The sequence below is a fragment of the Protobothrops mucrosquamatus genome, unplaced genomic scaffold (assembly GCF_001527695.2).
Source record: "Protobothrops mucrosquamatus isolate PMUCROS unplaced genomic scaffold, P.Mucros_1.0 scaffold4110, whole genome shotgun sequence".
NCBI classification, from domain to species: domain Eukaryota; kingdom Metazoa; phylum Chordata; class Lepidosauria; order Squamata; family Viperidae; genus Protobothrops; species Protobothrops mucrosquamatus.
In genome coordinates this window covers 15549-36698 of record NW_015390038.1, presented here as the reverse complement: position 1 = coordinate 36698, position 21150 = coordinate 15549, and the positions used below count along the sequence as shown (strand labels likewise).

Sequence of the window (21150 nt, the reverse complement as noted above, 5' to 3'; positions counted from 1 at the left end):
CAAATCAAGAATGAAGGCAAAATAGTAAAGATGTGTACATACATACATACATACATACATACAAACATACAAACATACTGTACACACACACACACACAATCATTTTATATATACATAAAAGCTGACAACTCGGGCACAAGCTCTCCAAGCCATTCTGCACCACAGGAACCCTCCGATAGCTAATACCGGTATCAATTGAAACGACCATCAGAGCCAAGATTGCAACTCAAGAACGTCCCTCCATGAGGCAGTGTTCACCCCCACCCCACCCCACCCCGCAGTACAGCAGCCGCTACCATGGAGACGATGGCCACACAGTCTCGCGAGACGAACGTCCTCGAGCCAACCGGGCGCCGGGGGTGGCGAGATCTCGCGAGAGCGTCGTGTCCACGGCCTGCTTGCTTGCCGCCGCCGCTACCGCCGCCGCTGCTTCCGGCTGGAAGGGGGACTCAAGAGTGCAGAGTCAGCTGGGTAGCAGGAGGCGGAGGCGCGCGCGCAGGAGCAGGTGGGTGCTCGGGGGGCCCGGCTCGCTTTGCGGGGGCGGCGGCGGCGGCGACCGAAACGGCCACCAGCGACCAGAAAGAAAGCGGGGGAGGGGGAAGGGGAGGCGCGATGTAGAGGGAAGAAATATCGCCGCCAAAGGAGAAAGGCGCTCGGTGGCCAGCCGGGGTTGAAGAAGGCCAGCCGGCCGGCCGGCCGGAGCTCCCGCGGAAGTCATTCGGAAATCCAAAGGGCGGCTCGGGTATTGCGGCGACGAGGAGAGGCTGGGCAATGGCTTTGCACGGAGGCGGGAGAAGCGAGGCTTTCCCTGGCGTTTGCCGTGTGGGAGGCCGGGAGGGGGCTGGGACAGGAGGGAGAAGCTCTGTGTGTGTGTGTGTGTGTGTGTGTGTGTGTGTGGCCGTGGTGGGGTGTGTGTGTGTGTGGGGGGGGTGTCGTTCCTTCGGAACCCGAAACAATGAAGGGAGGACGTCCAAAGGACTCCAGCCCGCAGCGCCGGGGCCGCGGGAGCGTGCGCGTTGCAATGTGGGGGTGTCACAGGCTCGGTGTCAACGGAGGCAGCGTCGCCGAGCGATTCCCAGCGACGGTGCGGGAGGCGCGGTGTTTCCGGGAGGAGCAGCAGCAGCAGGGGCTGCGCGTTCTGCACACGCGTGTGGGTGGACGGCACCCCTTTGGGTGGGTGCCGCTCAGACGGGCGTCCTAAGGGGGAGAGCCCGGGTGGCCCGGACTGCTTTAAGAAAGGGAAGGTAGGGAGAGTAACCTTCAGCATCCTGACTGCTGGGGCCCCTACGTAATTTTTAAGGTAAGGAAAAAGGCAATAAATAATAATAATAATAATAATAATAATAATAATAATAATAATAATAATAATAATAATAATATAATAATAATTGGTCCTGGCGAATCCCACCTGCAGAGCTGAAGAGCTGGAGCCGAAGAGCGCGGAAGAGGCGGGCTTCTTGAAGAAAGGGGGCGCCTGGTGCCTCCAGTCTAAACCGGAGCGGGGATTCTGGACGTGGGGATGCTTCCGGGCTCCCAAAGCTGCCAAATTAAATCCAGGGCAGATTGAATGGTCCTTCTTGTGCTTGGAGTTTGGGCAGGGAAACTGAGCCTACTGGGCTCTCTTGTTTTCTGAGCGTCCATATTTTTGCGGGGAGCATGGGGGGGGGAGGAGAAGTGGGATAGGGCGCAAGAATTGCCATAGGAAGTTTGTTTGGCATGCTTTGTGTGACAGGCAGTGCCTGGCACACGTGTCCCCTCGCCTCCGGATTGCTTTTCATTAATATCACTCAGGAGAAAGAGTTCCTTACAGGACTGAACTGTCTCTGTATTGCCTATCCTGCCTCTAGCACCATCTCTGGAATCGTATATGTACTGTTCTCTTTATATTGGTTTTATGTATGCTCCTTCGTCAGAAATAATTTTCTAGTGGGACTATGGGATAAAGAGATGAAAAATAAGTGGTTATCTCAAGTGTAAAGGAACCAAACTCTTCCCAGTTGGATTGCATCTGTGTGAAAACACATCACATAATCTGAGGCTTAAATGCATTATTTATCTTCTGTATATCTCTGTATACTAAGGCATACTGACCTTGGCCTTGTATTCCTGTAGGAATACAGAACATTCCTTTTATTCCTTAAATATTTGGGCCTGGGTGTGCTGTATTAAACTCATGTAACCCACCATTGTGTTTGACCCTACCCAAAGTTGTACACTTGATGAAGAAATTATGTATAATGAGGATTGGTTTTATTTTGTTTTACTTGCTTTTAGAGATTAATGTGCACCTGATGGCTGTGAATTGTGTTTGTGTGAGAGCTTTAAAAGAAATGAATGAGATGGATGTTGTTAAGCCTCAGTGATGAAATGCTCAAATGAGATTGATTATTCCATGATTATTGAAGGGAAGGCAGAGAAATTATGCGGCTACTGTAATGAGTTGCTATTTCCAATTTTCTTTGACCAAGAATGGCCTTCAGTTGACCAACTAAGAAAAAAAATCCCTAACCACACAGAATTGATATATTTCTTTTTCAAGCAGCTCCAGTGCCGCAAATGTAGATAGTATTGTGGGAAAATGCATGGTAGGTAAATAGTCTTTATTAAATTTTATTTGCAGAAGGTTTCAGGAAAGTTTCAGCTCACATTATACTTTTTTTTTTTTTGCTTGAAGTTAACAGGTAACTTTGGGATTTTTTTTGCAGCCTCCCACAGTTTTGGACATGATCCCCTGAGCTGCTTGAAAAGTTACCAAAAGTAATCTTTACTGTAATTGAATGAAATAATTAAAACAATACAAACAATATATTAATTACATAATTTCACTTAAATTTAAACAATGTTAAAACATTTTTTTTGTCCTGTACCTATTTCTTTGTCTTGGCTCAGAGCACTTTTAGGAGTTTAGCCTCTGGGGTGCTATTCACTTAAAGTAAGCCCTCAACATGAAAACGATTGTGCACCCTTATACAAGAAATTTTCCAATGGCAACTTGAATTCCCATGTCAAATATGTGTGTGAGTGAGCTAAAAGAGATGCTGCAACAGAGAGAGAACTTCTCTATGTCTTTGTATCGTGATCACTGAGAGTGTTGTATTGATTTCAGTGAGTGCCTGTTGAATTTGAGTTAAGAGTTTTGTGCTTATGTATCTGAATGTATTTGGTCTTCAGAAATGTTTTAGAACCAGGAAATTTCACAGAAGGCCTATAAGAAGGTGCATAATTTATCTGCTACTCTAGCCTACCTTCTTGTAAGGCTTGCTAGTACAAAGCTATATGCACATTATTGTCAATTCTAGCCAATTTGTCAAGAGCAGGGATTGATGGGGAGATTTATACTATTTGAAGAGCCACATGTGCTAGCCTGTAAATCTTTCATTCTGTAGTCTCAAGACTGTTGTGATCTGTTCCAGTGGTTCTGTTGACCACTCCAAGACATTTTAGAAGGAGCTGTTGCTTCTCCAGCTAATGGCACTTTCCACATTCATAGGACTTTGACACCAGCTGGACAGAAGAAGCCAAGTCCTGCACTGTTGAACTTGCTGCCATGGGGAACATATTTGGCAACTTGCTGAAGAGCCTGATTGGCAAAAAAGAGATGCGAATCCTTATGGTGGGTCTTGATGCTGCTGGGAAAACCACCATCCTCTACAAGCTCAAACTGGGAGAGATTGTCACCACTATCCCTACTATTGGTATGACCTCCATTTTTTTTCCATTTCAAAAGTGGAACTGTGAGCATGAGTTGGTTGCAGAATCAATTTGGGGCAGTAGCATAAGCAAATATCTTATTTCCCTTGGGACCCTTCCTATCTTCTTGCCAGGGATTTTGTGTCAATTTCTGGAAACATTGTCGTGTTGTAGGCATGTAATCCAATAAATTTAAACAAGCATTCTCTGTCCTGTTGATTAGAATTACAGGAGTTGAAATCCAACACATCTGGAGGACACCGGGTCAGGTTAAGGCATTTTCTTGTCATCTGTCATCTGAACTACTCTTTTTTTTCTCTCTCCCTGATGTGGCACACATTAGACTTAATGAGAGTGACTCAGAACTGGCAGCAACTAAATGAGAAATGAAACACACACATGGGCAAAACCTGCCTGGGATGCTAGTCGCTTGCCTATACTTGATTTATTATTGGTGTTCTACGAGGACTACTAGGGCAAGGTCTACCTAATAATGAATATTTAGCTTCTAATAACAAAAGTCACTCTGAAGATGCTTTTGTGCAGTAAGAATATAAGCCAGATCCTTCTGAAATGATCCAGAGATCTATCTCATCTGAATTTCTTAAGGGATTGCCCACATCTTTTTAGAAAACACAAAGCGCATGATAGCCCATACTGAAACAACTTTCTTCCAGGTAACTGCTGCTCAAAGATATTCTGCTTTGCTACTTAGAGGCTCCATTTTACTCATCATAGCCACTTGCTATCAAAATGCCATTGTTGTTTCTGAGTACAATAGAACTTTCTTGTCTCCTTTAATGATGAAAGTGAGCTAACATGTTTGCAAAGCATTGTCCTAAACCAGGGGTCTTCAAACTTGGCCCTTTTATGACTTGTGGACTTCAGTGTGCCTGGATGAGGAATTCTGGGAGTTGAAGTCCACAAGTCATAAAAGCGCCAAGTTTGAAGACTCCTGTCCTAAACCAAAGAGCATCCAAAGGTGTTTGGAGTGCAATTGGCCATACAATGTTGCTGCGCAACCTCCATTCATTAGAGGTGCTTATGCTGGACCCCTGTGGCAAAGAACAGATTGCGTAGCAATGGTGCTTCGTGGATTGCATCTTTTGATTTTTTTTGTCCAAATATGTGGGAAAAGATGACTCATTTGTGAGATTACTGAGAGTTAGTAATACTATGGAGCTTCTGGTTGCTTGAAACGTGCTGTTTTTCCACAGCTGGGATTGTGATTGGGGATGTGGTATGTTCTTAAGATCTCACTGTAACATGTTTATAAGTAAGTACTACTTGCTGATGAATTCTGAAGTTTAAGGCCTTCTTTTAAATTCTAAATGTAAGCAGGAGAATTGTCTCCTTTAATTTCTACATGGAGGCGGCATTAGATGTAAGAACAGGTCTGCCAACTTAATCCTGGGGCAGTACATCCATCTGTACTTTAATAAATATAGGTAAAGTCCTAGGGATGTTACTTCTGAATATGAAGACTCGCTGCGACCTCTGCAATGCCTGATTCTCAGTCCTGCTCTTGAATGTCTCTTCATGCTCCATGTTCTCAATTGCCAGAGAAGGCTACATTTCTGCTGTGCAGCCCAAATTCTGACCCTGTTATTCTTCCTCAGGGTTCAACGTTGAGACGGTTGAATACAAGAACATCAGCTTCACCGTATGGGATGTCGGCGGCCAGGACAAGATACGGCCCCTCTGGCGACACTATTTTCAGAATACCCAGGGTATGGGAAGGGAAGAGGAAGGGGGAAATCTTTTCTTTATTGGGATTAACAAAGTGGTGCTTGCTCTCTCTCCCTGCTCTTCACAATAGCAGGTCTTTGAGCCTCCTTTTCTTCTTAATTACTTAGAAATCCATTTGAAGTTGCTGCTCTTTTCAGAGGTAAGCTCTTGTGCAGCACTTAGAGATATGCACCCACCAGATACTAATACTGCTTTTGAAGGAATCCTATTCCAGGTACCTATGGGTTTATTAGGCCAGGGCTTTTCAACCAGTGGTACGGGTACCACCTGTGGTACATTGGCACCTGGCAGGTGGTACGTGACCATCCTAGAAAAGTAGTAGTGGGGGAAGGGAATGAGCTGAACCGGTGGCAGCACCGCACAAGCCTGAGTGAGAGATGGCTGGAGCTGCAGGGCTGTCAGGGCTCAGCAGAAGCACCAGGATCAGTGCCGCTTTCCAGCTGATCGGCGCTTCGGGGCTGTCAGGGCTCAGTGGAGGCGCCAGGATCAGCGCCAGGCTCCAGCTGGAGCTCGGTGCTGATCCTGGTGCTTCTGCTGAGCTCAGAAGAAGCGCCGATCAGCTGGAATGTTGCAGCATCTCCAGGGTCTTGTGATTTACATTCAGATGCTTGGCAACTGATTCATATTTATGACAGTCACAGTGTCCCAGGGTCATGTGAAGTGACCAAAACCTGCTGCAACCACCCAGCAGATGGGTGGAATAAAAACCAAACACCCCCCACCCCACCTCCGCTGCCAATCCTCAACAGAAATGCTCACAATTAAAACCTCGAACAGCAGGAGTGGGCAGGCAGGTGTCTTGCCCGGCTGTAGCTTGGGGGGCACTTTTTTCAGTGCCATTGTAACTTCGAACAGTCATTAAGCGAACTGTTGTAAGTTGAGGACTACCTGTACTTTATTACTTCCCTTTTTTTTTTTTTTGGTCAAGTTTTTGACACCTTGCTAGGCGACTGGTGGTACTCGGATATTGCCATATCCTAAAAGTGGTACAATGGGTGAAAAGGTTGAAAAGCCCTGTATTAGGCAATGAATTGTTTTATTATATGGCTTCATTGTACTGGTGCTATTTATATTTTGAAAAATTCCTGAATCCATACAGAAGCAATACAGATAATAGGTCCAAACACAGTCACAAGCAGTCTGTTAGCTTGCTTCTGTTTGCACTTTCGTAATTTTTAAAAGCTTTCAATTGATCGGTCTGTTTTGTAAGCCAGCTAGAGAATGTTTTATTAGGAAGAGCTGTCTAAACAATCTTAATTGCAGGGTCCATTTGAAGCCTTTGACACATTCTTCACAAGAGAGGCAATGATTAAGCAGTAGCTATCTCTCAGTTTCAAAATGAAGCAGTGATTTCTAAGCAGCCAAGATGTTCAGCAAGTTTATGTGTCTGATAACACTGCTATTTGTTTCTTTGTTTCTTTTTTTCCCCATGAGATAATTATCTTGGAATCTGCTGAGATTTAAACTTATGCAGTGGTCATAAGTTATACAATGTATGCATAGATTTAAGAATTATGAAGTCCTTGCTAACCCTAAGAACAATGTGGCGTTGGAATAAGCTTTGCAACTCAACCAAAAAAACCCATTCCTTTAATTTTCAAGGCTTTAAATAGCTACTCACTTCAGGCAAATTAGGAATTGCATCTAATTGACCAAATGTCTTTTTGCATTTTTTTTAGACTTTCTGTTCTGTCCACAAATTACTTAGGCATGTGTGAGCAAGCTAGATACATGGGGGGAAAAAATCTTTGAACTAGTTGCGTTTTTTGCCTGTCTTGCAAAACTGATGTAGAATAACCTGCTTTATAGTGGCTCTAATTGGAGTTACTCTGTATGATCCAGTGGAATGTTTCCAGCCTGAAGAATTAGGGTTCTGTGATAATCTGATACAGTTTGAAATCCATGGACTATAAAAGAACCTTTGATTTCTTGAATTTGGCAGCCTAGCTTGGGTTTCTTGATTAAGGTATGAAATTAATTGGCTGATTTAAACACCCTGATTGGACTTCTGTCTTCACATTTCTTTTTGAGGATTGGTTTACGATTAGTCACATAAGGGAAGAGTTTAAAATCTGGTGTTTTCATTTAGTGCATAATTCTGCCAATCAAGTGTGAAAACTAGGCCAATTCAGGTATTTGGGACAATGGAAAAGTAAAAAATTTGTTGTTGTCAGCCCAAAATTAATCTTCTAGTGAATTTATTAAGATTGCTCTTTTGGAAAGGTGATTTGAAGTCCAGTTGATTTTTTTCCCCTCCTATCTTTCTTGTTTAGTAAATAACCTGTGGGCTTCCAAGGGAAAGCCTTTTCTTCCTCCTCCCATTGGAGAATTCAAATTGGAGGCTATTTCATATCCTTTGCTTTTCTCTTTCTAAGTTTCCAGCACTTTTGAGTGACTGATCTGCCCATTGTAATAATCAGAATTTCTGATTATTCTTTTGAATAATCCCTTCTTTTGAAGGGATCATAATTCTAACTTCCATTTCTTCATACTTCGCTTTACAAAATACCCAATTTCTTTTAATCTTATATTTTTTTTCTGTACACTTAGATAAACAGACAAACTCTCTTTCAGGTCTGATTTTTGTAGTGGATAGCAATGATCGGGAACGAGTAAATGAGGCACGTGAGGAACTGATGAGAATGCTGGCAGAGGATGAGCTCCGAGATGCCGTTCTCCTTGTCTTTGCTAACAAGCAGGTGAGTCTGGAATGGGACGACTGCTTTGAAGATTGGCCTGGTTGATTCCAGGTCAAGTATCCTGGGGGCAGAGATGTTTGGAAGGTCTCCCATCTATGGAGAATGGTTGACATTTGCATTCAATCTAAATGCATTCTGTCTACCAGTTTGCTGTGGATCAGAGATAATTTTGGTAATGAGATTTTAAAAGGGCATGTAGCAACTTTTCCTGTTGATGGGCGATCCTGGGATTCCCAAAGGGTTAACAACATATGTTCTAATTCAGGAGAAAACCTGTCTGGGGAGGTGGTGGGTGTTTGAGAATCACATTCCTTCAGGAGAGAAGATTTAGTTGGGTACAGTACTTTGGTTGTGGCTGGACCAAATTGAAAAGTAAAGAAGCTCATAATCAAAGATAATCAGATACACTCCTTTTTGTCGCTGTCTTCTATTTATCTGTTTTTTTCCCCCTTCATACAGTACATATTCACCCAAGCTCATTTGTGAGATATGTAAGGAAGGTAGGGCAGCATAGCTGTAATTGTTCTCTATTCCATTCAACACATACGTCCACACTTGTCCATCTACCCTTTTCTCTGTAGAGAGTCATGTGGCTGCCATAAGGGAAATACTCAGAAGGGATTGCAAAAATAAAAAGGGCAGAAACATTCTTTGAGTCCTGGGAGAGGAGCCTTAGTCTGGCACAGGAGGGAAGGAAAAACACAACCAGGCTGTTGATTTAAACAATCTCGATGGAGTCTGTTTCCTGATGTAGGCCACCTTAAAGGGCTGACATTCCCCCCCCCCCATTCCTTCTTGTCATACTCTTCTTCCCATTCATACTTTTTCTCCATACGTTATGAAGCGAGTCACTACAGGTAGTCCTGGACATAAGACCACAATTGAGCCCAAAGTTTCTATTGCTAAGTGAGACATTTGCTAAGTGAATTTTGCCTCCATTTTATGACCTTTCTTGCCACAGTTGTTAAGTAAATCGCTGCAGTTAGGTTAGTAACTTGGTTGTTGAGTGAATCTGGCTTCCCAATTGGCTTTGCTTGTCAGAAGGTTGCAAAAGATGACCCCAGGACACTGCAACTGCCATAAATATGAATCAGCTGCCAACTATCTGAATTTTGATCATGTGACTTTGGGGATGCTGTAATGGTCGTGTGAAAAACAGTCATAGTTGCCGTTTTTCAGTGCTATTGTAACTTCGAACGATCACTAAAGAACTCTTCTAAGTTGAAGATTATTTGTATTAGATATCCTAGCTGTGAAGCACTTTAACCATTCATTATAAATGGAGTACTATATCGCCACAGCATCTCTTCCCCAAGAAGAAAATAGGTGGAGCTTAAATGATACCTTAAGAAGTTTGGCAAAGAAAGGATGTTTGTTTCCTATAATCTGGTGCAGTGTCCACTCATAAGTTCCCAAATGAGACCCTTGCATGTGTGCAATCTCAAATTTGAACTCAGAATTCTTCAGGTCGAAAATGCTTTTAGTTAATAATGCACACAATAAAGTTTCTGTATAGGGTGCAATTAACTAGGAGACATTCATTCATATTAGTCTATTTAACATTGGCACATGCAGCTGTTTCTTGGTAATGTACATTGTTGTCTGTGTGTTTCCTTGCCTTATAAGTGTTGAAAAGCAAACCCAACTCTTTCTTTTCCCTGTGGTTTCTACTTTGTGTAGAGCCTAAGCTATTGCTTTAGTGAATTTTCTTGATTAATTACTGACCCATTCAGCTATAACAGACAAGAATTATCAAGAATCCTCTTCTTTGGAGCTTCCAGTTTGACGTTGCGGCGTACTGGGTGCAGTAAGATGGGGCTCCGTCTTCCACGTTTGATTTCACCCTGCTGGGGACCCTAAAAAGGGTCAAAAGTCGCCCCAAAGAGGCAATGGAGTAGGAGGGGACCCTCGTTGATCGCGGGAGGGCAGCGGCCCTTCTGTTTGATCTGAGGAAGCCCTCCAAACCAGTGGGGGAAAGACTGACTACATTTGTGTGGCTAGTCAAAAGCTGCTGACAACTGAAAAAAATAAGCATTAACTAGCAACTTTCGAGCAATGTGGATGGAACTGGGTGAGACCCTATCCTCTCTTTATGACTTTAAGACTTTTTCCTGGGAAAAAAACGCCCAAAGCAAAGAATCCTTCACGATGAGAGAGGGAAGGGGAATTTTCACCACATTCCCTCAGGAAAAGAAAAGCGGTGAATTAATTGCTTGGGAAAAAGCAGAAAATTACAAGACTAATTTGGAATCAATATACATATATAACTTTGAAATTTGGGGAATAAAAGTGCTCTTGAGATTTTTTTTTTTAAAGAGACTTAAAAAGCTTGTAATATAAATTTGGATGTAAAAAGCTGGAAGACGGCGTCAACGACATCTGGTGGCAAACTACAACACTACAATTTATTATACCTAAAGGAAACTTGGCTGGAAGCCCAGACTCAGATAAGACTCTTGTTTTCAGAAATTTTCACTTTTGAAGACTGCAGCTGGGAAAAGGGGAAAAGAAAAAAAAAAAAAGGCTCTTGGGCTGCTTATTTGTGTGGCAGACACAATAAACTATTTTGAAACTGGCCTGCCTGGACTATGAATATAAATACTAACTGACTTTTAGAGCTGTGTCATGGAGCTATTTCACTATAGAAGAAACATGCATTATCGATTGAGATGATGGAATACTTTGGATTATAAGCCTTTGATTGATGAACAATTTTTAATTGCTCTTTTCTCTCTGGACAGAAAGGATATGTTTTTCATTGGACAGAAAAATTTGAAAAATTTGAACTTTACTAATATTTGCTGAGGGGAGACCTAAGGGACGGACTGACAGGCGGCTGAATAATTTGGAGTTCAAATGACAATTGACTGAAACTTTTTAAATCCCTAAATAGATCAGACTATAAAGACTACATACAAAAACAAAATGGATGTTCCATACTCAGCTTCAAAAAGTAAAAAACCATCCCTAATACCTGTCCCCAAAGTCCCCAGCTTGACATACTAACAAGAAAATGATGAATTAAAGAAAGAAATTCTTTCTATGTTAAAATCAATTCAAGAGACAATTGCCTTAGCTCATGCTAACACAAAGAAGATAAAATAACATTTTTTAAATCTAAATCTGCAAATTCAGAAAATGACTACAAAGAAGCAACTAGCAACCCAGTAAATAGAAGGAAAATCAGAGGAAGCAGATCCAAAGATGGAGGACAGACAGACAGAATCAGACAAACGAAGAATTAGAAGATGTAGCGATAATATTGGAAATGGAAAAGATATCTTACCTGTCAAGATCTCAGAACACACTTGAGGATAAGAAAGAAAAGCTGATTGAATGGAAGATAGAATTGTTAGGAGAACTGTAGGAAATTAGAGAAGGAGGGAGGCTGTTTAATGAATATCAATGGGCTGAGCATCCTTCCAAAATTACTTTAATCAAATTGTCTTTCTTATTCCAAACAATATACACAAAAATAGAGGAAGAATTACTTGATGATTCAAATGCATTGACTTGGAAAGTTAGTTGGCAAAGGAAGAAAGCTAGAGTAAGACTGAAGAAAATAGAGGTTTTGACCCATTAGATGGGATATTATATTATTAATCATATGTTTGAACGTGGCTGAGAATAGATAATGGTTAGAAATAGAAGTATAACTAGAAAGATAGGATTTGTAACTAGAATATTATATTTGGATATGAGAAGGGAAATATGAAAATGCTAAGAGGGTTTGAATAAGGGAAGCTTTTGGTTACCCAAATATAACTTATTATGAGAAATTATAAGCGATAGAGATATTTTGAACACTGATGGGAAATTAAAATTTAAAAAATGGGAAAAACAGGATATTGAACAAATGGATATTAAGCGCAAATGCAATTAAGATATATTTGGGTTAGAAAAGATGTTTTAAACCGACATTATTGATATTATTAAGAAAATGTAACAAAGATGTTGATATTCAATTATATATGTATTAACAACAATAAGAATTATATTTGCCTAGTGTGTAAAAATGTGTACTACCGGAAGAAGAGAGGAAGCATTGGATGGGCCTAGACTGAAGAAGTTAATATGTACCATTGAATTACTAATAGACCCAGACAACATATTGTTTATTAAGTACTTATGATTGCAGAACTAGAAAATTAATAAAATATTTATAAAAAGAATCCTCTTCTTTGCAGCCCAGGACCATATCAATTCCCTCCTTTAAAAACTGTTTGTTGTATGTATTATCTTGGATTATAAAGCTTTTCCCTTGCTACATTGTGTAGCTGGCCAGCATGCAGGTGTGCTTACAGTTTACACATCAAATGGAATGGGAGATGGATGCAAATAATTATTTTCCATGGCAAAGCGTTGATAATAAATGTGCCAAATGTGTACAGATGCATTTGCTTCTTCCATTAGTTGCTATTTCTATGAAAAGAAGTTGCAGCTACCTTGCTTTGATGCACTCTTCTGTGTATTCTTAAGATTGAATGGTCTTGTCACTACTGCTGTGCAAGTGAGGACAACTGAATATTGAGGAAAAATATATCCCACACATTGGCAGCTATGTGCTGTAGGAATGCCCCATGCCCGACAACTCTTGGATTGAATGTTAAATTTGGTTTCTGAAGGAGTCTAGTGTCGGTTCAACAACGGTTAGGATCCCTTTCCATTGGAAAAATACACTTCAGAGTAGATGCTGTAATCTTGCTATTCCTTGGAAATTGAAACAGATACTAAATAAGATTTAGATTCAGGCTCTGATTCCCTGTCATTAGCAAAAGCAGTATAAGTTATGCAAAATAGTATTGTTTGAACTATATCTGCACTATTCCTCAGCTTGCACATATGAGTAGAATGAAAAGGAGCATTTTGATACAATTTAACATTATACTTTTAATCCTATCATCAAAAGTTTCTTTTACAGTGAAATGGGAAGGGGGGGGAATTCGCCCAGATGTCTCTTCCCTCTTTTCCCCTGTCATTGTCTTCTTCATCTGTCACTTGGACAGAAGGTTGACACATGATTACCATGTATAGTAACAGTTTATGCAGCTTCTATTCTGTGACAACACCGAATAGCTTTTCATAAGAGTGCTTACTTGGGAGTAAATCCTCAGGGGTAAAGCAACTGGATGAATGTGGTAAGAAGAATAGATCTTGAACTAGCAATTCATAAAGATTTTAAATGATATCTGCTCACATCACTGAGTAGTACAACACATTAAGTAAGTGCAAACTTCCTCCATGCCAGCAATTGGATTTTTATATAAAATCCTAACTAGCAGAGGGAGGGGACAAGGATTCCATTGTTTGAGCAATTCTACAATGTGGGCTGGGGATTTCAGGCCTTTGTGTGGGGCAGGAGGCAATTCCAAAAGCTTTCTTATGAAAGCTATTTTAAGCTTGACATCTCTGCTTTGATGAGCTTTGTGCCTCAATATAATATGCCTCAGTTTCTGGGAATTGGACTCAGTAGAGACCTGTCTACAGAACCAGATGGCAGAACAGCAAAGCTAAGAATGAACCAGGAAAGAGACTCTTACCATAAGGAGCAAATGGACAAGCTCTGCAGGCCAAAAGTGGATTCCTTCAGCAGATTCCTACCAGCTCCCTGCCTGGGACTGGTTCAAGAGGCCCCAGGCAGAAGAAGGGTAGATTCAATAAACATTGGCTCCTAATCAGTTGCAGAGGTTACTTTCTGAGCACTCCTTTTGTTCTAAGGTCTTCATTTTGACAGTCTTGGGCAGGGGTAGGCAACCTCGGCTCTTTTATGACTCACAGCTGACTCAGGAATTCTGGGAGTTGAAGTCCATGAGTCATAAAAGAGCCGAGGTTGCCTACCCCTGGTCTTGGGGCACTGTTGGTCATGTTTAGTTTCTCATCTCTTTCATTTCTGCCTCCTTCCCCAGGACCTTCCCAATGCCATGAATGCGGCAGAAATCACGGACAAGCTGGGCCTACATTCACTGCGCCATCGTAACTGGTACATCCAGGCCACCTGTGCCACCAGTGGAGATGGCCTCTACGAGGGCTTAGATTGGCTGGCCAACCAGCTGAAGAACAAGAAATGAGTGCAGGAGGGAGGGTGGTGGGCTAAGCCCCTCACTGTTGGTTCCATTTTGGGTTGATCCCCTCCCTCCTGTCCTCCTCTGTCACACCCTTTCTTCCCTGTTGGTTTTGCTTTTCTTGCCGGCACCGGTTGCTGTTGGGGGGAGGGTGGGAGTGGGATGGTTGGGGCTAACTTTTGATTTCTCTCTCTCTCTCTTTTTCTCATGTTCTGGTTCTGCCAGGATTTTTTGCACGGTCTCTGTGTGTGCGCGTGCGTGTGTGATAAATATATATATAGAGATAATAAAATATATGGGTGTGGTGGGAGGGTTGGGACAAGTGGGAGTTGGATGCCAATTCTGTGGCCTTTCTTTCTTTCTTTCTTTCTTTCTTTCTTTCTTTCTTTCTCTCCCCTATCTTTTAGTTGGATCAATTTTTGTATTTTTGGTGGTCTGTGAAATTTGGTTCTCTTTGTTTGGAGGTGACCAATACTCCTCAATGGCAGCTGCTTCTTGCTTTTGTGTGCTGTTGGTGCAGGTTGGTGGAAAATTTCTGTGTCATAGAGGCCAGGAATAAGGGAGACGGTGCGTAGCTCCACATCTGCAGGGGCTGAGGGAGACAATGAAGGGAAGAATGGGGGGAGGAGCAGAAGGACTTGAGATTCCCCAGAGTATGTATTCTTGCTGTCCTGTCTGTATCAGCTGGCTCCTCCTGTTGGCATTAATGAGATTGCAGTCATATTGAATGTCCTGCTCTATTTCTTGCTCCCCATTTTATCATCCTGTTCACAGTCTTATTAATGACTCATACAGTTAGCTCTATTATGCTGCTGATGAGCGGGATCATTTGCATTCCAACCTCTTAGACCAAATGGCATTAAAGCCCTGAATAATGTCTCCTAAGCCATGCAAATTTCTTTTTTCTCTTTACTTCTCCTCAACCCCTCCTTAAAAGGGGATCAACATCAATGGGCTGCTGGAGGAGATTATTGGGACCAGTGGCTATCAAAAGCTACCTGAGCAGATGTTAATGCCACCCTTGGCTACCTGGCCTGGACTTTCCATCCAAGGGATGTATATGCACACATGCAGGAACATCCCAGCTGCTAAATGTTTCCACCAACCAACTTGCTATTTCTCTCCCCTTGGAACTCACAGAGGAAGGGGTTCTCTCATGGCTATTGCATGATATGGCCCCAGTGGAGAACCTTCCCGTCCTCCCTCTGCTGCCCTTGGATCTCTACTCTGGCCCATGAACGTTTCTTTTTCCTATGCTGGGGGAAGTGGCAGAGTCGGGTTTTTTTTTTTCCCTTTCCCTTGTTAATTTTGGGGAGTAATGATTGTATTAGGGTCAAGCCCAGGTCACTGCATGTAACTTTCGGGGCACTCCCTGCCTCTGGACAGTGTTGGTACTGTGTATTCCCCTCCTCACTTCTGGCAAATGTGTATTTATTCCTTGTTTGCTCTCTCCTTGCCACTTCCCCCTCAAAACCTCAGCCCCCTTTGCTTGGTGTAAAGTGGTTTCCTTTCCCCTTAGTTCTGATTTCTTCATACTTTGGGCCATGGCTCCCTGTTTGTGTTTTTCTTGCCTCCCCTCTTTGAACAGTTGGATGCACCACAACCTCTGTGCACTCCCATTGGATATTAAACTCGTTTTATGTAGCTATTGTCTCCAATCTGCTCTTTCTATTGGTGGTATGGGGGAGGGAGGGGGAGGGTGGGTGAGCGTGACACAGTTCATAATGGAAAATGATTATTTCCTTTCTATTTCTATCATTGGAGCACAGCTTAGAGTCTTAAGGCAAATCAAACATTCTGTGGGAAATGCATGTTGTATGAATTGAGATCTGTGCATCTCCTGTTCTTCTCAAGCCTGAATTGAGAGTTGAAAATCTGTTTTAAGAATTGTTTAACTTCTAGGAGTGTGCCACGAGTCAAAGTGCTTGAGTGGGCTAAGGGGGTTCCGTGTAGAAGATTCTGGGCTTCTCTACCCATGACCAAAACACAATGATCTGTGCTTCCTTCTGCTCTCACATTGACAGCTCCATAGTAACTGGTGACTTTCATTTTGAATCTTTATTTCTCTTCCCCTTCTCCCCCCCCCCCCCAATCTCTCATTTCCTGCCTCCTCCTCAAGGTCCTTTTGGCCAGGGTTGGGTTGCTCAGGAGTGGTGATGGACACGCCGGCACTATTTTAATTAGAAACAGCTTAGCAGAGAGCTGCCTTTCTCTATGAGATGTGGGTGTCTTTAATCCAAAGTGGCATTTAGCCCCCTCTCTTCCTGTATTGAAGGGAGATATTGGATGAGTTGCTAAATCCCATTAGTTACTAATCCAAGAAGGCAGCTTGTCCACGCTGAGGACATCAGATTGGGCTCTCTGTTCCCCTCACTGCTCCAAAATGAGGACGCATCAGCTTCTAAAATTGCTTCCCATACTCAAACCTGCTTGTCAACATAAGAACCTTGTCTCCTTGTTTGGTGCCTGTGAGAGAAGCTGATTGAGGAGGCCTGAGAGGGAGGTAACAACTGGGTGCTTAATCTGTAGAGACAGAAAGCTTTGTTTCTTGGTTTCCTTGTGTCCTGTCTTCCACTGTCAATTGTCAGATAATCGTGAGACATTGGAATACTGAGGTCCCTGAATTCTGGGACCAGTTTTCACTCTTAGAATTTCCTAGAAAATTATTTTTCCCAGGAGGGCTATCTGTCCATCTGCCCAATTAAAACTGGCATCGGCATTCTACAACCCCTGAAAACATAAAATAAAATCTCCTGTTTGAAATCAGAAAGGCCCGAAATTGTCCTTGTATTCCCTTTGCATAGCATGAAATTCTAGGTGTTAAATTGTGGGCATTTGAGCTGTTCAGAATGTTAGCGGAATCTATTGACTAAATACTTGAATATATCCAATATGTATCCTTCAGCCTGCCCATTAGAGGGGAAAAATATGTATGTATGTTATCTTAAGGAAGCTTACTTATTTTTAGGGACCTGGTCATAAATGGGACACTGGCTAAAATCCATTTATTTCATATCCATTCTGCTTTCTCTGCTGTGGCAGGAAAGTCTCACCTGTTGACAGTAAATTGGGTTATGCCCAGGGAGTTTGCATAAGTACCCTCAAGGAATTGGAAGAGTCCTGAATTTAAAAATTCACCTGCTGTCTCTTTTCAGCATGATTTTTGAATTATGTTTTTGGAGTTAAAAGTTTGCTGCCCCTTACTCAGTTTTTGAGCTGCCCAGTTGCAACTGGAGAGATCATCCCATTAAACATTGTTTAAAATAATTGAATCTTGTATCCTTATCACATGGAAGTAATTGAAGTAGCCTGCTGAAAAGACTGTGTTCCTCAAATAACAAAGAGCAGCGTGACATTTAATTAGAATGCTTGTAGTTCATTTCATGATTCCAGGACAGCGTGCAATATTTCTATACTTTGCATCCTTGACAATGTTTTAAGCCTCCAAGAACAATGTTATTTCATCACAGTTGAAATGTATTCCCAGTGGCAGAAAATTTAAGAAGGTGTGGCTGAGTTGGTTCCCAGCAGTCCATCCATCATATATCATGAGAGGGGGAGCCGTAATTCAGTGGCACCTGAGCAGTCACAGTTTCCCACTTTAAATTTAGTCATGAGGGCTCTTGACACCTTTACAGAGGACAGCTCTACTTTGACACTTTGTCCATGGTGGCTCCGTGTTGGATTTAAGATTTAAAAAAATCATGCAAGCAAGGTCAGGAATGGTCCCGAAGTTATCCATGTTTAATGAGCTCCCTGATCCACTGACAACAGGCTCAAAGTCTTCCCCATTACGGCAAATACGTCCTTTGTTCCTATTTAAATTGTTTCCAAGAATAAATCTTCCATAAGTTTAAACTGATGAATGAAAATATCCCGAACTTGGTGTCTCCTTTTGGCAAACCATAAATTGCCATTCTAGGCAAAAGTGAGCCAGAATTTGAAAGTGATATTGGAAGTATTTGATGGCTATAAGTAAAACAGTGATTAGGAAAAGCTGGTTTGGGAACTTGGGAAAAAATATATAAATATATGATATAATAGTGTTCTAGGAAATAATGAGTGGCCCTGAACATGCATTTTCTTTACTTCTGGGCTTTTTAGTGGCAACTCTGAATAATTACATTTTGATAGTGGTTTCTCTATGCAAAAAACCCCTTTTATACACATGAGCCTATGGCTTACCCTCAGCAGGTGATGAAGCATGGGGAGTAGCAGCCAGAGCTGGTCCTGCACACTCATTCATTTCCTGCATTTTATGGTTTGGGAGGTGAGGGAATAGAAAAGAGAATTCCCATTAATATTATCACTCACAGATTGTTCTGGTAGTCTTGCATATGCTCATTTAATGTGCAATTAATTAGGTTCCATTTATCTGTTTACTTAGCATCAAAAGAAGGAGGTAAAAAAAAACAATGGCTCTATTTCTAGTTTTTAAAAATGTAGTGTCTACATCTGGGACTGCTTCCCCAAGCAATTCATACCTGCTTAATGCAGGGATGAGTTAATAATATGCACACAACTATTATTTAGAATGAGTTGTCAGATTATACTGTTAGATATTCGAGAGCATAAAGAATTAAAATATCCATTACAGCTATATCAATAGGAATAAAATAGTTCAACAGCAATATTGTATGTACCACGGACACCTCTGAAACTTTTCAGAAAGACATTAAAGGATTCATCTGAATGCCAGAGATAAGCTCAAAACACAATACTAGTTCATATAATGTGGTCTTGTGTCATCATTGCTTCTATTGGCTGCAAGGTATGCCTTATTTTGAAAAACCCATTTTTTGTGAATGCTCATAATCAAATTACGTTGGTGGTGCATAAAATAACAAGGACAAAAGAAAACATTGTTGCTAATACTATTGCAAAATGTTTGATAAGACAAAGATTGAAGGATTTCCATCTTTCTGCCCTTGTTATACAATGGTCTGGAAAACATACTTCTCTTTTCATATCTGAACAAACATTGCCTGGAATTTGAAATGGGAGACTATTGAGAGGTTTAGTCTGCATTATTATTCTGTGCATCTAATTGTCCATCACTGGCTTAAGCTAGTCAATGCAGTCAAGAACATTTTCCTGTAATCAGTATTGGAATATTGGAATAATATTCAATTGCCAACTTTGTATGTACAAGGTCTCTTTTTTTTTTGATCTATATGTATTGTCAACTTCTGTACAGTCAAGGACTCTACCCTATGTTTTACCTCAGGCAACGAAGTGTTTTGGGCTGCATGTGTGGGTGTACATCAGGCACGCACCAATGAGTCACAACCAAAGAGACCTTGATTGGTATCCAAACCAATTGCTGTGCTTTCAAGTAGGTGTCTCCATCCAGGCAGGCCTAAATTAATTTGAGTATGTGCTGCCTCCTTGTGGGAAAATCGGGAGGGAGGGAGTTTAATTCCTGGATGATTTTGATTGCTAGGCAAATGACATGGGAATGTGTGACTCTCTCCTCTTTAGAAGATGAAATAATATAGAGAAGAGGACCTGTGTTATTCAGAGAGCACCTGTTTTGCCTACAGAAAACTCTTCGGATCACCTGACTAAAAGATTTTTTACTTTAAAAATTGAAGGGAGAACTAGCATGTTGTAAAGCACCAAACTTTATTTACAAAAATGTTATCTCAGCTGGGCTCAGTATATGCCTCGTCAGGTCTTCCCCGTTTGATAATTATTCACAAAACGTGCTTTGAATCTCACACAAGAATGATACTCATTTAAGACAGTCTATTTTTTTCCCAGCCTTTTGAACCTGGAGAATAAATTCTGTTTTTCTACTGCCTTCACTTTTTTGGCTCCTTGAAACAATTTTTTGTCAGGTTTTTGTAAAACTAGGGGTGAGGGGTAACAAGCTGCTTCATTGCATAGCAGAGAGGTGCTGTATTCACCTGAGGTCTGAAGCATTTCTTTCAAACCCTTGAAGAAAGCAATTGTACAAACAATGAGTGCCTGCATTTCAGTTCTTTCTTTGGAAATGTGCCATCACCTGGCTTGGGGTGGGAGCAGGCTAGGGAAACTAAATATAAAGGGAAATGTTGGAAAGCAGCTCAAAAGAGAGAGAGCCAGTTTGGTGTAATAGTTAAAGCACCAGGCTGAAAATTTAGGCACAAAGCCAGCTGGATGACCTTGGGCCAGCCCCCTGTCCCAGCCCTGGGAAGGAGGCAGGGGCAAACCCTATCTGGACTCTTGCCAAGAAGCTGCAAGGATATGTGCAGGAAATCACCAGGAGTCAACACTGACACAAAGGCACACAAAGTTTTCTCATCAGCCACCATTTTGTGAGTAGTGAAGAGCACCTCAAACATGCCCACTCGATCATAAAGTTTCTAAACAGCTTCAGGTGGTCCAGATGCTTTCTTGGAAATGTTCTCTAATTAAGTTTTCAAAACGTTAAAAAGTCAGAACATGGAACCTGGTGGCCAACAGTAGAGCTGGCCTGGCTGCCACATTGTGGACTTTACATATAAACAATACGAATTAGATACAGCAGTAGTTTGATTTAGTATATGACAATGTTATCACATTAAAAACATAAGTGGAGACCTAAGAATCTATCCCGTGCATGTGGGTGGAACACATCTCCTTTTCCAAGAAAGCTTGCTTAATTTACCAGTAAGGGAAAAGAGAGCCAGTTTGGTCTAATGGTTAAGGGCACTAGGCTAGAAAGTAAGACACTGTGAGTTCAAGTTCCACCTTAGTTACAGTATGAAAACTAGCTGGGTGACCTTTTGCCAGTTGCTCACTCTCAGCCCAAACCACCTCACAGGGTTGCTGTGGGGAAAATAGGAGGAGGAAGGTGCCTTGAGTTATTTGTAAAAATAATAACGGGGGGATATAAATTAAATTATTACAGACATTCTATCCCAGCTCAGGGCAGACATATCGAAATCATGTTTCAAATCTGAAAGTTACACTATAAGCAGGTGAGC

The 21150-nt window shown here is 41.7% G+C and overlaps 1 protein-coding gene across 1 annotated transcript; it reads left to right on the top strand.

Moving 5' to 3' along the window:
* Positions 1-456: 456 nt before the first annotated feature.
* On the top strand, positions 457-14358 carry ARF3 (ADP ribosylation factor 3). Its single transcript, XM_015827964.1, has 5 exons — positions 457-505; positions 3491-3695; positions 5310-5420; positions 8014-8138; positions 14045-14358. The coding sequence occupies exons 2-5, from the start codon at positions 3548-3550 to the stop codon at positions 14204-14206; spliced, it is 546 nt and encodes a 181-aa protein (XP_015683450.1). The 5' UTR covers positions 457-505; positions 3491-3547; the 3' UTR covers positions 14207-14358.
* Positions 14359-21150: the final 6792 nt, after the last annotated feature.